General features: G+C 39.9%; 3 protein-coding genes across 5 annotated transcripts; 2 read left to right on the top strand and 1 right to left on the bottom strand.

Moving 5' to 3' along the window:
• The first annotated feature begins 114 nt into the window (after positions 1-114).
• LOC131670950 (serine/threonine-protein phosphatase 6 regulatory ankyrin repeat subunit A-like) lies at positions 115-2,809 on the top strand. Its single transcript, XM_058946978.1, has 2 exons — positions 115-317; positions 577-2,809. Exons 1-2 carry the CDS (start codon positions 299-301, stop codon positions 2,736-2,738), a joined length of 2,181 nt encoding a protein of 726 aa, XP_058802961.1. The 5' UTR covers positions 115-298; the 3' UTR covers positions 2,739-2,809.
• Positions 2,810-4,253: 1,444 nt separating this feature from the next.
• Positions 4,254-7,376, top strand: LOC131670895 (ecdysteroid-regulated 16 kDa protein-like). Of its 3 annotated transcripts, none has more exons than XM_058946875.1 (4): positions 4,254-4,747; positions 6,068-6,236; positions 6,318-6,622; positions 7,154-7,376. In XM_058946875.1, exons 2-4 carry the CDS (start codon positions 6,152-6,154, stop codon positions 7,235-7,237), a joined length of 474 nt encoding a protein of 157 aa, XP_058802858.1. In that variant the 5' UTR covers positions 4,254-4,747; positions 6,068-6,151; the 3' UTR covers positions 7,238-7,376. The 3 variants fall into 3 exon arrangements, with proteins under 3 accessions (XP_058802858.1, XP_058802859.1, XP_058802860.1); XM_058946876.1 differs by having other exon boundaries at positions 4,254-4,767; XM_058946877.1 differs by lacking the exon at positions 4,254-4,747 and having other exon boundaries at positions 5,321-6,236.
• Positions 7,377-12,335: 4,959 nt separating this feature from the next.
• Positions 12,336-19,853, bottom strand: LOC131670883 (uncharacterized). Its single transcript, XM_058946860.1, has 13 exons — positions 19,219-19,853; positions 17,981-18,303; positions 16,340-17,905; positions 15,635-16,128; positions 15,054-15,448; positions 14,611-14,966; positions 14,439-14,522; positions 14,244-14,342; positions 14,080-14,172; positions 13,896-13,991; positions 13,511-13,795; positions 13,282-13,380; positions 12,336-13,117 (listed from the first exon to the last, which is right to left on the bottom strand). Exons 1-13 carry the CDS (start codon positions 19,493-19,495, stop codon positions 12,992-12,994), a joined length of 4,293 nt encoding a protein of 1,430 aa, XP_058802843.1. The 5' UTR covers positions 19,496-19,853; the 3' UTR covers positions 12,336-12,991.
• Positions 19,854-20,122: the final 269 nt, after the last annotated feature.

The following is a 20,122-nucleotide window of genomic DNA, read 5'->3' as shown; positions in this document are numbered from 1 at the left end:
CCCTTCGGTTCCAGGCGCGCGCGCGCGGGGAGGAGGCAGATGTTGGCCGCGGGGGCGCAGGGGACGCCGATTCCGGCGTTTGCAGTCTATCCCCTGCGTGCGCTGCGGCTGGCACGCACCCGACCACCGTCGGTCGCAGGCTAGGGCTCCGAGACTCGAGCTGCCCCTGTCGCTCGCGCGCCCCGCCGAATAACTCGACGAGTATATGTATACGCACACGCACGTACACATGTAGCTTTGCTCGCGCAGACTCCTCGCTGCTTGGCACCTTTGCGCGTATTGCTTCGCTCTGCGCCCGATGGAGCTTCGTCGGGCTGGTAAGTGTTGACTGTGTTCGCACGGCTCGAGCACTCGGTACTCGCGATTTGTGCGCGATCCACGTAATGACTTTCACGCGGAGAACTTGAAACTACCTGCGTTCGATCGTGAAATACGCGAGTGTCGACAATAATTTACGTATCGACTCATTTCCGTTTCGTGAACGTTGAATTTGTTTTCGTAGCTACGCAAATTTCGAGTCGTACGTGAAAACCACCAGTTAGGCATACTCGAAGGAGATGTTTTTTACTTTTGCAGGCAGCAAAATGAACGAGGATCGCGGCGAGCCAGCTGCGAAGAGACAACGGACCGTGAACGACGCGGCAGATCTGCAGTGCGCCGTAATAAACCAGAACATCGCGATCTTGGAGATGTTGAAGGACAACGAGGTTTACTTGACGATTGACCTGACGTGCACCGACGAAGACGGCAACACAGCGCTCCACTTGATATTCCACCAGCTAGAGGAGAGCCACGTCGTTCAGATCCTGCAGATATTCTTCGATCATAGGGTAGACTTGAACATCGGGAACAAAAAAATGGAGACGCCGCTGCACCTGGCGGTCGCGAAGAGAATGAGAAACGCGGTCGAGCTGTTGATAAGACACGGCGCCGACGTAAACAAGTGCGACGACGGTGGCAACTCGATCAGCCACTACTTCGTCGAGGACGAGTACAAGAAATTCCTGGCGATGTCGAGACTCGAGGAGGACTTCAGTCTGGGCCTGAAGAGGAGGGCCGCGACGGAGGCCGAGGGCGCGAGCTTCGTCGACTGGCTGATCAGCAGGGGATTCGACTTCGGCGCTCCGAACCTCTACGGCTGGACCGCGCTGCACATGGCAATCGAGCGCAATCTGCAGCACATTCTGCCGACGATAGCGAGGCGAACCGAGGCGATCGACTGCGTCGACGAGCAGGGCAGGAATCTGCTCCACCTGTTCCTGCAGATGAACCACAAGTACCGGAAGAGGGGAGTGTTCGGCGCGCCCGCGGTCGGCGTCTGGTCCACGGGCTTCAGCCGCGGCTACGCCGTCGAGATCGTGGGCATCCTGCTCGACGGGGGCGTGTCCGCGGACGCGGTCGACTCGGCCGGCGACACGCCGCTCCACCTGGCCGTGAGGAACATGGAGGACATGGAGGCGGTGGAGAGGCTGCTCGGGCGCTTCAGCGCCGTCCACCGGCGCAACGGCTTCGGCGACACGGTGTTCCACGAGGCGATCCGCCACGCGTCCTCCAAGTTCTCGTCCAAGGTGAACTACTACCTGGAAATCGCGCGCGCGCTGCTGGCCAAGGGTGCGGACGCGAACAGCCGCGACAGGTTCGGCGTGGCGCCGATCTACTACACGGTGCTGGAGAAGAGGCTGCCCGCCATCCAGCTGATGAAGGAGTTCCGCGCGGACTTCGGCTACGTGACCAAGTCCGACCAGAACCTGCTGCACCTCCTGGCGTTCAAGCACGACAACGACAAGCGCTCGGACCGCTCCTGGGAGAGCATGTGCGAGCTGCTGTTCAGCGAGGGCTGCCTCGAGCTGGACAGGCCGGACCGGTCCGGCCAGTCGCCGCTGCACCTGGCCATCAGACACGGCAACCTGATCGTGGCCAGGCGGCTGATCGAGGGCGGCGCCGACGTGAACGCGCGCGACGCGGAGGGCGCGCGGCCCCTGGACCGCGTGGGCGCGGCCAGCCGACCCGGCGACGGCCACGCGGTGCTGCGCATGCTGCTCGGCCACGGCGCCCACGCGAACGCGCGCGACAACCACGGGGGCACCGCGCTCTCGCACGCGCTCGCCATCGGCAGCGCCGACAACGTGGCCGAGCTGCTGCGCCACGGCGCCGACGTCAACGAGCCCTTCTTCCTCGACCTGGTGGCGCTGCAGCCCGGGCCGCCCCACGACGACCGCGCGCTCGACCTCGTGCTGCGCCACTGCCTCAAGCTCAAGGCCGCCGGGCTGCCCTGCTCGCGCGAGTACGACGGCCTCGCCCGCCCGGACGAGCACCGGCGCGCCCACCAGGACTGCCTGCGCGAGGTGGAGGCGCTGCGGCGCACCCCCGTCGCGCCCGGCACCTCGCTGCTGCGCTGGCTGCGCATGGGCCCGGCCGACAGGTGCGCCCACGCAGGCGCGCTCGCCGGCCTCGTCCGCTGCCGGCGGCTGCGGCGCCGCTTCCCCAACTACTGCGCGCTCGTCCTGGCCGGCTACCGCGAGGCCGTGGCCCGGGCGCCGATCGCCGCGGCCGCGCGCCGCGCCTGGCGCGCCCTCGTCGGGCCCGCGCTGCCCGACGGCCTGGTGGAGCGCGTGCTCGCGCACCTGCACAACGCCGACCTGCTGAGCCTCGTCGACAGGGCAAGCGACGCGGGGGCGCTCGCGCGCGACAACCACCTGTCCTGTGCGAGACGCGACCGTCGATTCGCCGATCGATAGCCTGCACGCGCCTGCCCGCCTCCCTTCGCTGCGCTCCTCGCCGGTGGCAACTAGCCTCCGACGTACGTATGTGCGCTCGGCCGGTGTCGGTTCCATCGCTTTTGTTCCATCGCGGCGCCCCAACTCGGAGTATTAGAATAGCGATTCCGTGTTTCGGTGCTGTGAGCAGACGCGGAATAAGCTATCGATGTATTTAAGAAAGACGTTTGGCCACGGTTTCTCCGCGTTGTTTTTTGTTACTCAATGGGCGACGGAAGAAAATTAAGTATTTTATAAATTCAGCTCGGTATCCCCAGTCACAGCCGGAGCAGTACAACGACCAAATATTTCGCCACTCGATTTCTCTCAAATTTTCGAAATGTTTCCGTGCTCGAAATTCAGCGCAACAGCAACAGCTGACCGAAACCACGCGATTCGCCATAACAGGGCAGTCGCCACGCTCCCCATTCCGTCACTCGTCGAACCTAATCGAAAGCGCCCCTTCGGCTGTACATAGGTGGGCGCGCGCAGTCGTCCCCTTGGGCACCGTGGCGCGTGATGAATCTCTTGTTTTCGCTCCCCGCCGTCCTTCGCGACGCGCTGGCGAGCGCACGTGCACCTATCTTTTGCAGCTCGTCGACGTATTGCCGGGCATCGCGTAGCCGCCCGGTCTTCCGCGCCATCCGGACGATCCAAGCACCGAGGAACTCGCGCTCGCGTAGCTACTCCCCGGAGGCGCCGTCGCCGCTAACATTACGCTGTCGGAGCGGACACGCGAATGTAATTCGCGCGCGCACAAACAAAGACCGAGTGAGGAAGGAACGAAAAATGTCAATATAGACAGGTGAAAAGCGCGCACGCAACGAACGACAGCCGAGGTGCCGTACACGCACGCGTACCTATACTCCGGGGCAAACTCCGCGACTCTCCTTTCAGTCACCCTTCGTCCTGCCCGCTCGCCCCATTCGTTATGGCCTATCGGCGCATTGAAGTGTATCAATTGCAGCGAAAATCGCTTGGATCTCGTTGCATTCGGCGACGCTTCGAATTACGCGACGACGATGACAGAAGCAGTCAATTAACAGTGTGCCACTACAGAACTTGTACGAATAAAATTCTAAGTAATGCAGTAAAAAATTCTAGCTTTCGATTTCTTTCCTATCTCTCGCCCATTCGTTCCCTCGTCCTCAGCGCTTCCTGCATGAAGTAAAAAATCTTTTTATTTTTGTTTAACTTGGTGCCATGGGCATTTTCCTGTTAAAAATTATTATTCAGTAGGAATAATTCTTCATACAGTCGCGCTGCATGAAATCTTGCCAGAAATATTAGAAAAGATGCTGGAGTCGACGGTGCCATCTGAATTACTGGAGCAGCGACTTCAATAATAAAATCTGAAATGCGCGGCTCAACGTCTCTCCAGGGATGTCAGCCGGTCACAAGAAATAAAGAGGGGATTGGGTCGCAGCCTCCGGCCGGATCAATATGTTATCACGCTAACTATACATATACGTGCACTAAAGTATTTATGTTATCTCGATGGCGAAGTTACTCCGCGATCGCAATACCCAGAAGAGACAAAGCGACGAAATACCGTGATTTTGGAGCAGTTGTGCGGGCAATTTTACAGCGCACGTACATTTAGTGACACTCCAATGTTTTGAAAACGTTGCCGAATGTTAATAAGCACCTGTTGATCGAGTTTTTTAACCTCACTTTTCGCACGGCCGTAACCATTATATTATCTTGAATGCCAATGCGAACAAATCAATCGTAACAATAGACAATATGAATAGACGATTAAATGATTACCAATGAATTTTATTTTTCATGCAGGTATTGAAAGAATGAACGATTCTGTTCAAGTATTTGTAAAAAGAAGACGATTACATATAATTGATGTTAATGGGACACAAATACAGCAGCAAAATAAGGTGAATTTGGGAGTCTCTGATAGACATACCGATGCGGTGCTGCACGTGGCTTTCAGAAGAAACATATTGACGCAACAACAAACCATCAACATCGTGAAGGTTAGCTTATTACGAGCAACGTAAGTTAGCTATAAAACTGTTTACTATGATGTGATGTTGTGTAAAACGTTGAATATAATATCCATGATATTGTTTTCTAAACTAGTTAGTTAAAGTATTACTTTCAACTTTAAAAATTGTTAACGCAATAAAAGGGCTTAAAAAATCTTTATTACCTTGTTGTCTCTACCTTTGCACTTAAGATAACATAGTTTCTTTTGATTTCAGTATTTATTCAGAAGTACAATTTCATCGTGATCGATCGAATGATTTTTTCATCTTTGAAAACGGCAACTAAATCTAACACATATATGTACTTATATTAACAATTAATATAGGTATTTAATGATTAAATTTGGAATATAGGTATATAGGTTAATTTTTTATTGACACTCAAAGAGTATGTTGGTTATCTTATCTAAGTCATTAAAAATTTATAAGCGCACATTAATTGGTGTCGAAAGAGATCAGACTATTTTTATAATATAAGGATAGAATTGAAGACTTTTTTTTGTAAAATTAGTTGTATGATGGATGAGGATTAAATAAATAATGCAAGCGACTTTTTATCAAACGGTACGGCTTTATCAACAAATAAGTGCCACAGTTTCAATGTATCATCTCCAACCCCCTCCGGATTAATAAATATTGAATAATAAATAACGTAAATAAATAACATTAATATTTAGAATTTTGACATAATTTAATGTATAAAAAGTTGCAACAAATTACCAAAACTTTACAAATTGACTTAGCGAAGAGTAAGCGATGTGACTGTATAGTTAGAAATACATCTGAGTATACGAAAACAGCTGTGAATACAAGTCTTAACTTAAATGTGAAATTATGAAAAAATATACGAATTATGTTGTATTTTAGCCTGAAGAGAACCAGAGATTATATCTCAAAACGGTCGGAAGGACTGTCTACATTGGCTAATACAGCTACACCGTTTGATGAAAAGTCATTAGCGTCATTTATTTGAATTAATATGAAAGTGACATAAATCATTATTTTGTTTCAATTTTGCTTAATAAATGCAAATGCGCATCAAATTGACATTTTTATACATGCACGCTTATACAAAATGGGAAAGCTTTCGCGGTTGCGTCAAAATCAAACGAAGCAAATCAACGTCAGTCCGTGTTAAAACAAATATTTATTTTGCAAAATTGTGTACAATTCATGTGCAGAACTTTCAAATGTCATTTTTCCCCTAATATTGCAAGCATGTATCAAATGGAGCAAGCGTTGAAACAAGCACATCACCTGATCTACGCATCCCCTCCTCGCTAGTAAAAATTGTGTATATATTCGCAGCGTTTTTCGTCAACCGTCAGTCAATCGTCGAGCTGCACGAGTTCCTAGTAAACGTGCGGACGTATTCGAACGGTGTTGATCGTCATGAGCAATACGACGCTGATTCTCTTGGTCGTGGCTGCGGTGTTTGGCTCTCAAGTGAACGCCACCAAAGTCAACAAATGCGATGGTGAGTGCTCGGTTAAAAATGTGCTTTGTTCGTCGTCACACAATCGCTGTATTACTTTCTTTCTTTTTCTGTCCGCTCAAGGTTACCCCAATCCCAACAACTCTGTGGTGAGTATCACGAACTGCGACGAACCACCGTGCTACCTAAAGAAGGACTCCAAGATGCTCGTCATGATAAGGTTCACACCCGATCACAACATCTACGAGCTCACAACCAGAGTGTGGGGGAAGAAGTGGATTTGGATGGCCTATAGCGGCGTTGATAGCACTTCGGCTTGCGATAAGGTCTACTACGCTGCCGATGGTACGCCTGCCTCCTGCCCTCTCATGAAGGGTGTTGATTACATCTACAAATACGAATTGTACATCGACCCTTGGTATCCTTCGGTGAGTGATGCTTTCTATCGGTCACGTATATTACGTAGCCTCGATATTGCGGTTTGATTATAATTCGTGAACTTTTTGAATCCTTAAAACTCAGTTTAACGTTGAGCAAGATAGACTGACAAAGGCTTAACCTGAATTGAAAAAAAAACCGAAGAGTGAACGATATTTTTCGGCACGTTAAACTTGAAAAAACATTTTTTTCATCGTCACATTTGGTTTTTTTACGTACCTTAAAATATAATTTTGTTTAGTGAACAAAATTATTACGGAGAAAAAAATTTTTTTTTATCACACTGAATTTTCTTTATTAAATTTTTCGTCTCTATGGTTCTTTAAGACCGGGTCGGAATACCATCAATACCCCCTCTCTCCTTTCGTAAAGGTTTTAAGATTTTAAATTGTCTCTACTAATGCATTTTCAACTACTTGTATGGGAAACTGATAATATTGAACGGAATAATCGATTTAAGCTGTTTAAGCTGATAAAATACAAAAACAGTTAATGGTGATATTATTTAAATTTCCTTTCAGATAAGTATGATCATACACTGGAGCCTTCAAGAATACGGCAATGACATTGAGTGCTTCCAAGTTGACGGTGAAATAACCTCGTAAAAATACAGATATTTTTATCGCACAACATTTTTATAAATAACCAGAACATTGCCAATGACAATCAACAATTATTAGTCTTCCACGGTTATGTTTACAACCCTTGTTGTATTTAAATTACAATAAAAGATTTTTTTAATTACTTGTAAGCAGCTCATGACGTAGCGTAGACTCAAAAGTAAAGGACCGAGGTGCGCGAACAGCTGCGACAAGAGCTGTCGTCGCGACGACGCACCGACAGAACTTGTAACACGCGTATGCGAAAGCGTGTAAGACGAAGATGACTGGTGCACGTTTATCAGAATGAAATATAGAAGCGCTGCAACATTCGCACCCATTGCAAGGAATTATGCACAGAAAATGTGATTGAAATATTTTGATATTTATGTGGCTACTATCGCATATTCCGTACGATGCGATAATTATACTGAGAATCGCTGGTGCATATCAACATGTATCTGCAACATTTCATTTGTTGTACAAGGCGCAAAGAAAGATAACGCCAATAGTACAAAACAGCGGTCAATTATGATTCGCGTGTCACTGCTATGGGCATCCACTACGCTGGAGTCAGCGTTTAAACTGAAAAATAAATTCAATTTTGTTAACGGCTATCATAAAAAATATCGCTTCAATCGAGCTGCACACTTAAAAATTTTTCCACGCGAAACTAACTTATTTATACCAGTTATTTGTAACGAACTCTTTGATTTGCCTTGTAGTCGATATACAGCACTGTAAATCGCCATCGGCTGTACTAGCCATCAAGGTTAATTACGGATCGTTGCCTGGTCGGTTTACATTGACCGCGCATTGGTATTTCGATCGAATGCAGTCATTGGGCGAACAAATGTCAACTATGCGTAACCAGCGAGTCCCACGGCGTCTTCGAGGTCCGTGCACACGCGGCACACTTCCTGTGCCGTAACTAGTTTGTTACCCTAAGCTTGTTGCCGACGCGATCAATGGGCATCTCGAGTGTCTTCGCGAAGATTCTTAATGACAGCTTGCGCGCGTCGAGGCAGTTTTAAAGGATGACTGACTACTTTTACCGCTGAGCGTTTTGAAAGTGTCAAGACAAAGGATGGTCGTGCGCTAAATATCGACTATATCCGTTCTACCATTTTCTATTCTTTCGTTTAACTTTTTTTCTTTACACGGGTTCGAGTAAAAAGTTGCAAGCATTCAACCATAATTTCAAAGAACTTGTGTTATCGGTATTATTTGCTCGATCGCTACATTACTAAACGAAAACTCTTATTTAATAACATTGAATATGAAAAATTATTTTGCAAGAATATGAATTTTTGTTTTATAAACTATCTTCTCTAATATTGTTAAATATTATCTTTCTTGTGAAATGTTTCGAAATAGACGCTATTAAAATACTTGGCTAATTGTTTAAAAATATTGAATTCTACCTCAATCAAGCTTTTCCTAAAAACATTTTTTACATTAAAATATAAATGCATCACATTTACGATTCGGTAGCTTGACTAATTTAATTACTGTAAATATATATTAATAAACATCAATCGATTTATTCAATCACTTTTTTTTCACAGATTTGAAAAATGAACGCTGAAAGTAAAATAAAGAACAAGTACATCAAATACAATTTGCATAGTTTTCGTCATTTATTTGGTTGGTAAGGAGAAGCTGAAGATGATGAAGATATTGCAGTAAAGTGAAATCAATTTAGTCGCAACGGAAAATGATAATGTAGTGCTAGATGTCAAGTTTGAAAATGCGAAATTTTCAAAACAAGAAACAATTATGAGTCTAAAAACATGTCACGATTGCTACTCGAAATGCGAAAATGTAGATGCGAAGATTTTGTATGCGACCATAGCCGATCGAACGAAAAATGTCGTTGAACTTTTGATAAGGCACAACGTCAAAATAAATAAGATGAGTGATTTGGTAATTCGCTATTTCATCGAAGACGAGTACAACAAATTTTAGAAAGGGCAGTTTAAATCGAGCGAAACTCCATTTGAATGCCATTCAATTTTCGAGTTTTTGAGAGACAGTGCTACCGACTTCGGTGCGACGACCAAGGATGGCAAGAACCTGCTTTATCTAGCAACCGAATTGAGCGCGTATCCGCTATGTCAGGAGTCGTACAAGGCGCTATGCGGGATACTGGTGTCGAGCGGAGTCTGCGAGTTCGTGGCAGCGGATATGTCGGGCAACTCACCACTTCACATGGCAGCGGTGACAAGCAACTACGCGGGCGCTCGGCTACAGCCTTTTATAGCTACGCGTTTTATTCACTCTTATCGCATTTCACAATTCGGTGAAGCCGATAAAAACAATATCCTAGCGTCACGCAAATAGTAAAGCGATATTGGCACAAGTAAAATTCAAACAAACTATGCGTTAATTTTGACAGCACTGTCTTTCAATAAAAAGTCATCAGCGATCTATGAGTATTCATCAACTTGTCAAAAAGTAGCTGCACATTCAAATTCAATGGATCTCAAGCGAATCAATAATTGGCCAATTGATTGAACAGCGCGAAAATAATTTTCTCACCGGTAATTTTTATGTAATATGTAAAAAGAGAGATTTTAGAATAATACTTTGCATAACGGATAGACACTTACGGACAGAATATTTCGTTTATCAAAAAATTGATTCTGGTAAATGTTTAATCTACAGAATTCGTAAGATTCTATAAAGGAACAAATAATAAATGGAAAATGCTTAAAAAATCCACTTATCTCAAATAAATAAATAAATAAATTAAAAACGTCACGGTGGCACAATCACAAAAATACATTGTTTGAAAAATCGTTTCTCGCGATCCGTATATGCATTTGCATAAGCATACAACTAAAAGAATCATTTTTATTGAGCACGATGAAAAGCCCAACTTTTCACTAGAGATTATATTAATGATTGCAAGAAAATACCTCGTTTAACATCTATACACGTAATAACAAACTAAAATCGGAATTCAAACGCTATTCCCCGTGAGTGTTCGCCATAATACCCCGTGACGTCACTAGTAAAACCCGGTTGTGCGCGCACTCGGAAGAAAAAATGTATACTCTAGACTAGTAGCGTGTCTGCCGCGATAGATATATTACAACAATAATCAATTATTCATTCTGTTGAAACGTTAATGCCATGTTGTCTGTAATTTATCTCGAGAAAGTGTACATCAAGTCGAATGTTTACATATACACATTCCGGGGGTTCCCCGCAGCTTATCGGTTTATTCGCGCAGTTGGATCAGTCGCTGCGATATGGCGCTACTGTTTGATCAAACGCGATTTTATACACAACGCCCGTTTCTCGCACGCGTATCGGTTCCGTGATGTAACTCTTGAATTTGTGTTGTAATTGTAATTGTGAAACGGAAAAAGCTTGCAACGGATGCAAATCCGTTTGAAAAACTGTCGTGGAGTTACTATGACATTTCGAAAATCTTCTACTATGTATATGTTACCTATGCAAGCGAAATGTAAATGAACCACTGTCTAATTATAATACTATAATCGGTTTAAATACAGGTGTCGAGAAATTTAATACGTGCATAATTTTGTGCATTTATTTTATGTAAAAATACATCCATTGACATTGTTATTGTACCGAAAAATCATGGTTTGAAAAATCAATTCATGGTGGTGAAAGGTAAATAAAAATTGGTATTACAGTAATGTTCGCTAAGTAGGGCTGTGTGTAGTATTTTACTGTCACAGGAGTGAGCAATTTTGCAAAAAAAATCTCTGTCGAAATGAATCAGAACAAATAAAATATATGGATATTATCATTGCTCCAAGATTTAGGCTTCAATGATAATTATAGTGCAAAATAATGTAGAAATTGATAGGTTCTTCCAATAACACATCCATTTATTTTAACATCCATTTCATATATTTTATGATTTATTGTTGAAAAATAATTTTTAGAAATGAACCTTCGAGAGAAAACCAAACTTCAAAAATATCAAAAATGCATTTATAAAAATTCTTTTTTCACTATGTTAGCTCATCATTAATTCAGTCTTTAACATTATTTTTTGCAGTGTATCACTTTTACCTGTGAATTAAATTTGGGTGGTCACTCATACTAATAATAATTATATGTAATCGCTGTATATATCACTATATTCAAGTTTTGATCTGACAAACATATACAAATTTCTGTTCGAGATTTACGGCATACTGCACAGTCGAATCCTCGCGTTAACGATCATGCAGCGTAAAAGTGTGCCATTTGTATTGGATTTCCGCAGTGTATCGGTATGAGCTCTGATGTCTCAATCGTCGGCTGCCTTTATGCAAATATAATACTTGCAGATATGTATAGCAAAACTCCACCACAATTCTGTCATCTGTGTTATGATTTTGTAACTCTGAGTTCCTTTTGCAAAGTCTTGTAGGTCTCGTTGATCAAAGAACTTTGGGAAGGTATGGTAAATTATCTCCCATGCCTGATCCTGTTACGTATCAGTAACACACATGCGATTGTTCAGCAAGCAGCGTATAGAATTTGTTGAGATTTCATAATGCAAAATTTTTAAATATATCATTTCAAAATAAGATATTGAACAAGAATATATTTACCTTACGCTATACATTTTTTATGTAAAATTGACTATTATTTTACGTAGCTGATTTGGCATATCTATGCCCCTATCTGGCATGTTTATCTAGACCGGGGTGCAAGCCTACTCGGCTTGTACTCTAACAAGTCTGTGATTTCCCTAATCAAAATGTACATCAAAGGTAAAATCCATCACGGATGACCTTTTTGCAATTCCAGAACAGTATCAGACGCTTCATTGTTATTCGCTAAACAACCAACTGAATCGCGATTGATTTATATAATTTTATTCAAATTAGTAAGTGGCATTTCCTTGATGTTAATCTTGACACACAATGCATGATCTCGAAAATAAATTAATTCTACTAATTTGATTTAAAATGAGCCAACGCAAAATGTAATAAATAATTATATGTAATATACAATGTAATATATAATTATATCGTTTTAACATATAAATCAAGAATAATGACTGATAGGTGACAACTCAACTGGCTGAAAAAAAATTGAAATATAAAAGAAATTTAGTATTATAGTCGTAAATTAATTTTATTTGTCTTTATAACGCTATACATATAATTAGTAAGCAAACACATAGTTATTTACCTATGCAAGCGAAATGTAAATGAACCACTGTCTGTAATTATGATACTATCATCGGTATAAATGCAGGTGTCGAGAAATTTAATACGTACATAATTTTGTGAATTTATTTTATGTAAAAATACATTAAAAACAAGTTTTTTATATACGCCTCTATATCGTATCATAAAATTTCTTATTTATTATACAACGCATCGAAATCGTAAATAGTAGATGCTTATATTAATAGATCATGAGATCAACGCATTTGTCTTTTTTCCTGATTATTAGATCAAAATGATAGAGTATATTATTACCTATAGTACTTGTAGTTATAATATAACATCATTCAGTAGCCTTCAAACAGATTTTTTTCAAATTTTATAGGCTATCGTGCACTTTACTATACATTTTTTTTTTCATCATATACTATCACTAAAATAGCAATATTAAACATAAAGACATTAGAAGTTAATTTCAAGTTCCTGTTCGTACATTTGTGTATTATTTTAATTTAGTCAGCAATTTAAAAAACAATCTATCCTTTTTAATTTAATTTAATTTTATATTCGTTCATGTTATCTGCAAGAAATATTTTAATATAAAAAAAAATAATATTTAATGTTGGTTGAACGAGTATACATTAATCCTCAAACTTTTTCGTCTAACATTTGGTGCCATTGTGTCGCTTACTGCATCATTAACATCAGTCAGTTTTGCACTTGGATCAATTTCAACTTGTTTCTAAAAAATAAAAAAGCGAAATCAGTCTACATCACGTTCTTTAATAAAATATAAAAATATACTGTTTTCTATGTTATTATATTATTACATTATTATTATATAAAATATTATTATATTATTAAAATATTATATTCTTATATCAAAATATTATTTATCTGACGTACCTTTAAATTTTTCCTATTGGAACTAGAAGTTCTGGATAATTTTCCTTTTGTACCTCGAGCAGACTCTTGTTCATTAGGTTCAATGTTTTCTTGTAATTTCTAAATGAAAAAATAATTAATAAATTATTAATGGATTCATATAACTATAATGTACAATTAGTACATTTTAGTAACTATAAGCTATATATACTATATATATCAGTATATATGTATAGTAAGTATAACATGCCTTTATATTTTTTTTCTTCAAAACATCTTTCGGGCTATCTAACGCATCTACTTTTTTCACGTTCAATGACCTTGTTCTTCTCAATTTAGGCGAAACAGTATGTTTCACACTGTTCTCTACGTTGTTACTAATCTTTAATGATCTAGTCCGTTTAAGTGTGGACGATTGTGTCGAATTTTCTTTTGATTCAAATTTTGGCGTTTTTTTATGTACTTTTGGTGTTTTAGACTCTTCGGTACTCACGTCAACATTATCTTGAGTCAACGTAATATCAGCAGGAGATCTCTGAATAAATCATAATGTTCACCAAAATTTTTGTTATATAATGCAAAAACGTAATATTTAATGTTTTGTTACATGAATAAACAATAATTTATTTACGTACTTTCGAACTTTGCTTCTTGGCGTGAGAAGATGAATTATTTTTCTCAGTAAGATCCATTAAGACAGTCGTTGGAGTAGATATTAGAATTTCAGGTACCTACATTAAAATTATTTTAAAACGTTATTTGTGTGCCGGGGGGGGGGTATGGGTGGGAGGTTGAGTGGGTAGTAAATTTAATACACACGTTAAGTTGTCGTCTTGCCTTTACAGTAACTGGTGTGTTCATCGTGTCATCAGTTTCAAGTGTTTTTTTATTTGTTTTTTTTTTACCCGTAGCCTGAAAAACCAATCGTAAAATTATAGTACTATAAACAAAAAGAATATCAATTAAATTTTTGTTATGCGTACATCTGACATGCTTCGTTTCAGTTTTGATCTAATAGATGTATTTTTTTGTACAGGAACAAATCTTTCGCATACGATTCCTTGCTCATTCAGATATATTTCCTGCACAAAAAGAAATTTTCATTTACAAACCGTAAATTATTATTATTATTTAATGTAAATATTATTTAATGAATTATTTCAAACAACAATATATACCTTAACTAATTTTGGTCGTGGTGTATCGCCACTACTCTCTTTCGCAGCATTATTTAGTTCCATACTCACATCTCCTTCGCTATTCTATTAATAAAAATAATACAACATTATCGGAGCCTTAATCACCTTGAATCAAATAATATCTACATAATACATCTACATAATAATTCACCTCTTGATTTTTGCGCTTTGGTATCGGTGTCAGCGGCGCAGAAAACTTTCTAGTTCTAAGAATTCTTCTTGATTGGTTTTCATCGGAATTCTCTTTAAAGGAAATCTGTTTTTTCGTTTTAGTAGATTTCTGCATCCCGCTAGAACTTTCCGATTTCTTATCCACTAAACTCAATGGCGACATGGAGATTGTTGGACTCGCCATAGGAGACACAATTTTCGAATTTTTACGAGAACACTCGTTTGAAACAAATTGTGACCGTGATGGTTCATCTTTATTTTCAACGTTTTCTGCAAAACTGTCGTCCTCAAAATTCAATTTTCTTTCGATGGGTTCTTTCATTTCTCCTATATTATCTGAGATTTTATAATATAACAAACGATTCATAATGGAACCAACAATCTATGACAAAGCCCGAGAAAATGCACATTGCAATAACTCACCCAAACTCATGTTACCGTCAATAAAGCTGTTTCTACTCTCAAACTCCTTAACCTCGTTGGACTGTTCTCTAAAGAAGACCTTGTTGGTAGACTTTGACACCGAGCCCATTACTTCATCTTTCTTAAGTATACTTTTTGCTGGCGTGCGACCAGAGTTAATATATACTATCGAGTCATCAAGCTGTACTTCAGGTGTTTTTACCATTTGACTAAGTTTCATCACGACTAATGGACTCGTTGTAGATTTGCGTGTATGTGAGACTTGTACTTTTTTTAGTAAGTTACCCCACTTATTTATAGATTTAGAAGTTGACGAGAGGCGACAGTTTGTTTTTAATGGACTAGCTGGCCTTTTAGTGCCGCTGGACTCTTCAAGTGAGTTTTCAATTGAATCTCTGTAAAAAAATGTAAGGATTTTAATTTATTGGCATGCTATAAAAATAAGCTCGCTTTTCATTTTCATTTCAATATAAGAATAATTATTAGTGAGTTAATGAATGAAAAAAACTGTTGACTAATCAATGAAAACAGCGCGAGAGATGAACAAAGAATTATATGTAATGTATTACAAAATAACTTACATTTCCATATCCTCATTTTTTTCGACGCTGTTATCAGTTTGAGACTTCTTCTTCCTAGCAGCAGCGATCATAGCCCTTAACGAACTTGGTTTATTAGATGCAGGTTTCTTAACGACAGATTTTTTCACAGGTGCTTTTTTTTTTTTTTTATCGACAGGGACCTGATCTTCCTTCGCGATCCAATTATTCGACTTCATTTCCGCGAGTTTATTGAAACGACTGTCGCAGTCGTTAATCTCCATATACATCATATCCCAAAAACCTTGCAAATCCTTGCACGTTACTAACATTTCACCTCGTCCAGTTTCGCAGTCTTGAACTAAGCTACGAAAACGTTCAAATTTTTTGTTGATGAGTAGTTGAGTTTGGCCGCAAGCGGCTTGGATAATATAACGAGCTTCTTCGGGAGTTTTCGGATTTTCTTTAACCTCATTCCAATGATCACACAACTCATTCAAACGTTCGATTTCTTTGCTGAGGATAAGCTTGTAATACTGTAAGACAAAAAGTTGTATGTATTGTTTAATATTTTATCAAAAACGAAAAAAAGAATTTTTTTAATGCTTTAATAACATTTTCATCACAACATAAGTAATAAAGTTGTTTTAATGTTTCATCATGCAGAAAATGGATAGATTTGTGTATACAGAAAGCTTTTTAAATTTAATTCTATCTTAAAACCAGGATGTAACTTTAAGCAGTTACCTGAGCGGTGCGCTCCTCTTCCTCAACTGAAATATTAAGCTTTTGCATGATATTATCTTTGGTAGGAATATCCTCTGACTCTAATCCAGAGTGGCTAAATCTCTTCTTCTTCATTTCCTTCATAGCACTATTTTTCCCTCTGCTCTGTACGATATATGGCGAGAAAAATGCTGGTGGCTTTTCTTCTCTCGTCTTTTCTGGCAACGACATATTTAAACTGAGATTCATAACGTCGTTGGGACTGCGTTGTCTAACAGGCTCTGAAGAACTAGATTCGTTAATCGTCGATGTAGGAACACAGAACGATGAAAATCTTATTAACGGAAAATCTTCATTCGGATTGTTTATGGAAACAGCTGGTAATAGTCGCGATGAACGACGAGGAGTGAGATTTGTAATAGTATCGTCGAGTAAGGATTTTGGTACATCTTCAACTTTTCGAGGAAGTTCCCTAGGTGCTGAAAATGTGAAGTCCATGAGATTCGTGTGATACAAGTCGACGTTTCCTTGGCCATTGGCGGTGAACCGTGTAGATTTCTTTCTGATCGGGGACTTGATTGATACGTTAGGTTGTTGATTTTTCATAAGCGATTGATGCACATCAGCAATGGTAACGATGTTATTAGAATGTAAAACATCTGTCTCTTCGTTGTCAATACTTCCACTTGAAATTACCTTTGTAGATCTTCGCTTGTTTTCCGTCTTTTTTAATGAAATTGGCACGGACTCCTCCATATTCTCTACTTTTGACGACGATTTACGTTTGATCGTCGACTGGTTTAATTTATTATCTGGACTTGAAATAGAATCCGTCTTTAAATTGATACTTGCAAGTTTCGTCGATCGACGCCTACCAACCGACGATTCATTTGAAGTCAAACTCTGTTCTTTTCCTGAATAAGCGCTATTAGTCAACGCAATTTGTACGGATCTATGTTTATCTGATGCACTTATAGATCTGGTACGTTGGGGCAAATCAGTTGCAATTTCCTTAGATATCTTAACGACAGATTTTCTCTTACGTGACGGCGTCTCGCTGTCCTGTTTTAATGAGATACTGTCGTCCTTAGCTGACACAACTTTGACGGGGCTTTGTATAACTTTTAGGGACGTTTTCGTATTTACAGGTGATTGAATTTTATCGGGTACCGAAAAGCTGCTATTCATGTTTTCAGAATTTGAAAACTCTACCTCCATCATCTCTTGATCGTTAGGTGTAAACTCTTTATCTATGTTCTCATCAGCCGCAAGCGGTGTCAAATTTTTTGACGAACGTCGACTCACTGGCGACTTGACTGCGTTTGTTACACTGTGATCCAGCATCTCTTGATCGTCGGACGACAATTTCAACGAGACAGCTGATTCGTTGAATGACTCGCTAAACGCATCAGCATTGATTGTCGTAGGAATTCGGAATGAACTAATTTCAGCCTGGATGTTCTCTTTTGTCGCTTCTAATGCTAATCTACCAAATAATGGCATGTGTGTGATACCCTCAGGGGCTTTGAACATGTGATTTTTTGGAGCTATTTCCACATGGTTATCTTCATTTGCTTGATTGTGAACCTTAAGAAAAGAAATATATTAACAATAAAATTAAATACTGCATATTATTGATAGATATTTATAAATTTATTGTACCTGTGGTTGTTCTCTCTTTTTAGATCTCATATTTTCTCTCTTCTGTTGTTTTACAATATTTTTTACAGCTAAACGTTTCTCTGTAGCTCTAGTCACTCTTTTTGGTACTGCTTGTGACATATTAGTTGATATGTTCCTGCAGAGTTTTGGTGGTGGCAAAGGTGCTGGCTCTTTGCTCACTGGTGGTGAATAGATACGGTGATGCACCACTCCTACTTTAAACACTGGCTTGGCTTTCTTCTTTTCAATCTGCTTACGCTTATTTTTTTCTTCTCTCCACTTTTGTAAGCGCTCCCAACGTTGTTGAACTGCTGCTTCGTGATCTAATAGAAAAAAGCATTATTTATTATTGCATTATATTGGGATGAAAGAACAGAGACAACATTAGTATTTTATCATTTTGCAATTATTCATTTTTTTGTATAAAATGAAATGAAATTAAAATGCAGCAAATTTCAAGATCTTTGATCAAGATGCTATATTCTAATTCTTCATAGAAACATTTATATATGTCACTATAATAAGAGTTTATTATCAATTCAAATTACTATTATTATTACTACATGTATTTAATTTTTTTGCAAATTCAAAAAAATTATTTAAAAAGTTACCACAATAATTTAGTTTGATCCAATGTAAATGTATGCATATGAATAAAAGCAAAGAAATAATTTTATCAAATAATGTTGAATTAATTTTTGTGATTTACACTGAATGAACATTTGTTTTAATTAATTCTTCTATTGAGAGAACACTTATTTGATCAGTGAATAAATTTGTCAAATAATAAAATATAATTTTTTTTTTTCTGTGCAATTGCATGAAATCCTATATCTTATCATCTTAAACTCTTAGCTGCCATACTAGGGTTCTTTGCAATAATGTCTCCAACATTAAGCAAGTAATTTTTGAAATTTTTTGCAAATTACATGCTTTTAATATATTAAATTTAAAATCTTTTGTAAGTCAAATATATGCTTATAAAACAATGGAAAAAATTATACCATTTTTTTCGTCGCAATAATCAAATTAGTTTATTCAAAATTGATGAATATGTGACTGGGGATGAAAACATTTCAGTGTAGCAGCTAAGTTTGGCACCAGAAGTGTGGCAACTAGTGGCTAAACAAGTCTCAGAATTCCATACACTACCAATCAACCCCTTCAAAATCAAAATCAAAATCATAACAAAAACACTACCACCATCATCATGCAGATATTTGTCACAAAGTACAAACCTGCAGCAGCCTTAGCCTTTGGATCTTCCTGCCAATCTGTACTCTTATAATTAGCACTATCCTGAAAATAACCACTGAAGACACTTTCTTGAGTACTCGCAGTTGTGTTATCATCCAGCGAAAAACTGTCATCATTGTGAGCACCCATGTCACGTCGAAGGCTTATCTGTTCGTCACGAAAACCACGACGAGCCTCATTGCGACGTTGACTCCTTAACACCCGATTAGCCTCCGGGTCGAAACCCAAACGCTTGTATCGCTCCCGAAAGTCCGTCATCTTCGAGGGTAAGTGGACTACAGTACACGGACACTCACCGCACGCTACCCACGTAATTGCCGTTGCAAGCCAACTCACCAACTGACTGTTTTTTGATTTGAAACATGTTGGTACGCTCGCGCGTCACTAGAGGCGCTTCGCTGCGCGGGAATCATGGCGTCAGTGGTTGTCAGTTGTTGTTTCTGATGGATGTTGTTTCAGGGGCGTTTTTATATATATAGACATACACGTACACGGGTACACATGTATTTATGTATGTATGCCTGAATGTATGTATAGATATATTAGTGCCATAGCTATTTAGTGCACTAGTAGATAAGTTAGGTAACGTACTAATATTACATCATGACAGATCCTTTCCGATCTACAAAAATAACAATCAACAATTGATACTCTGAAATGCGATCTCCACATAACAAAGTAATTCTCATCCCTATTATATAATATACACGCCAATAGCAACTGACCCTCTAAAGTCATTCATCAAAAATCAAATCCAAGCTATCCAGCCATTGACGAAAATGGAATTCTCTCTGAATAGATTGCGAACCGCTGCATCTTTTCTACCACTCAGCTTTTCAGTCACCGTTTAAAAATTCAACCCTCATATTCTGTCATTCCATAATA

This window comes from Phymastichus coffea, unplaced genomic scaffold, assembly GCF_024137745.1.
Source record: "Phymastichus coffea isolate CEN01 unplaced genomic scaffold, Cenicafe_Pcof_1.1 PCOF00117, whole genome shotgun sequence".
NCBI classification, from domain to species: Eukaryota; Metazoa; Arthropoda; class Insecta; order Hymenoptera; family Eulophidae; genus Phymastichus; species Phymastichus coffea.
Note: the sequence above shows the minus strand (reverse complement) of the source record. Positions and strands in the feature narration are given on the sequence as shown.

What these genes read in the sequence shown, in the direction of transcription:
- LOC131670895 (XM_058946875.1), top strand. Translation starts at nt 6,152, where the DNA reads ATGAGCAATACGACGCTGATTCTCTTGGTCGTGGCTGCGGTGTTTGGC. An exon ending in CAAAGTCAACAAATGCGATG is followed by an intron (nt 6,237 to 6,317) that starts GTGAGTGCTCGG and finishes TGTCCGCTCAAG; the next exon opens with GTTACCCCAATCCCAACAAC. An exon ending in TCGACCCTTGGTATCCTTCG is followed by an intron (nt 6,623 to 7,153) that starts GTGAGTGATGCT and finishes ATTTCCTTTCAG; the next exon opens with ATAAGTATGATCATACACTG.
- LOC131670883 (XM_058946860.1), bottom strand. Translation starts at nt 19,495, where the DNA reads ATGACGGACTTTCGGGAGCGATACAAGCGTTTGGGTTTCGACCCGGAG. An exon ending in AAGAGGAGCGCACCGCTCAG is followed by an intron (nt 16,129 to 16,339) that starts GTAACTGCTTAA and finishes TTTGTCTTACAG; the next exon opens with TATTACAAGCTTATCCTCAG. An exon ending in TGACGGTAACATGAGTTTGG is followed by an intron (nt 14,967 to 15,053) that starts GTGAGTTATTGC and finishes ATAAAATCTCAG; the next exon opens with ATAATATAGGAGAAATGAAA.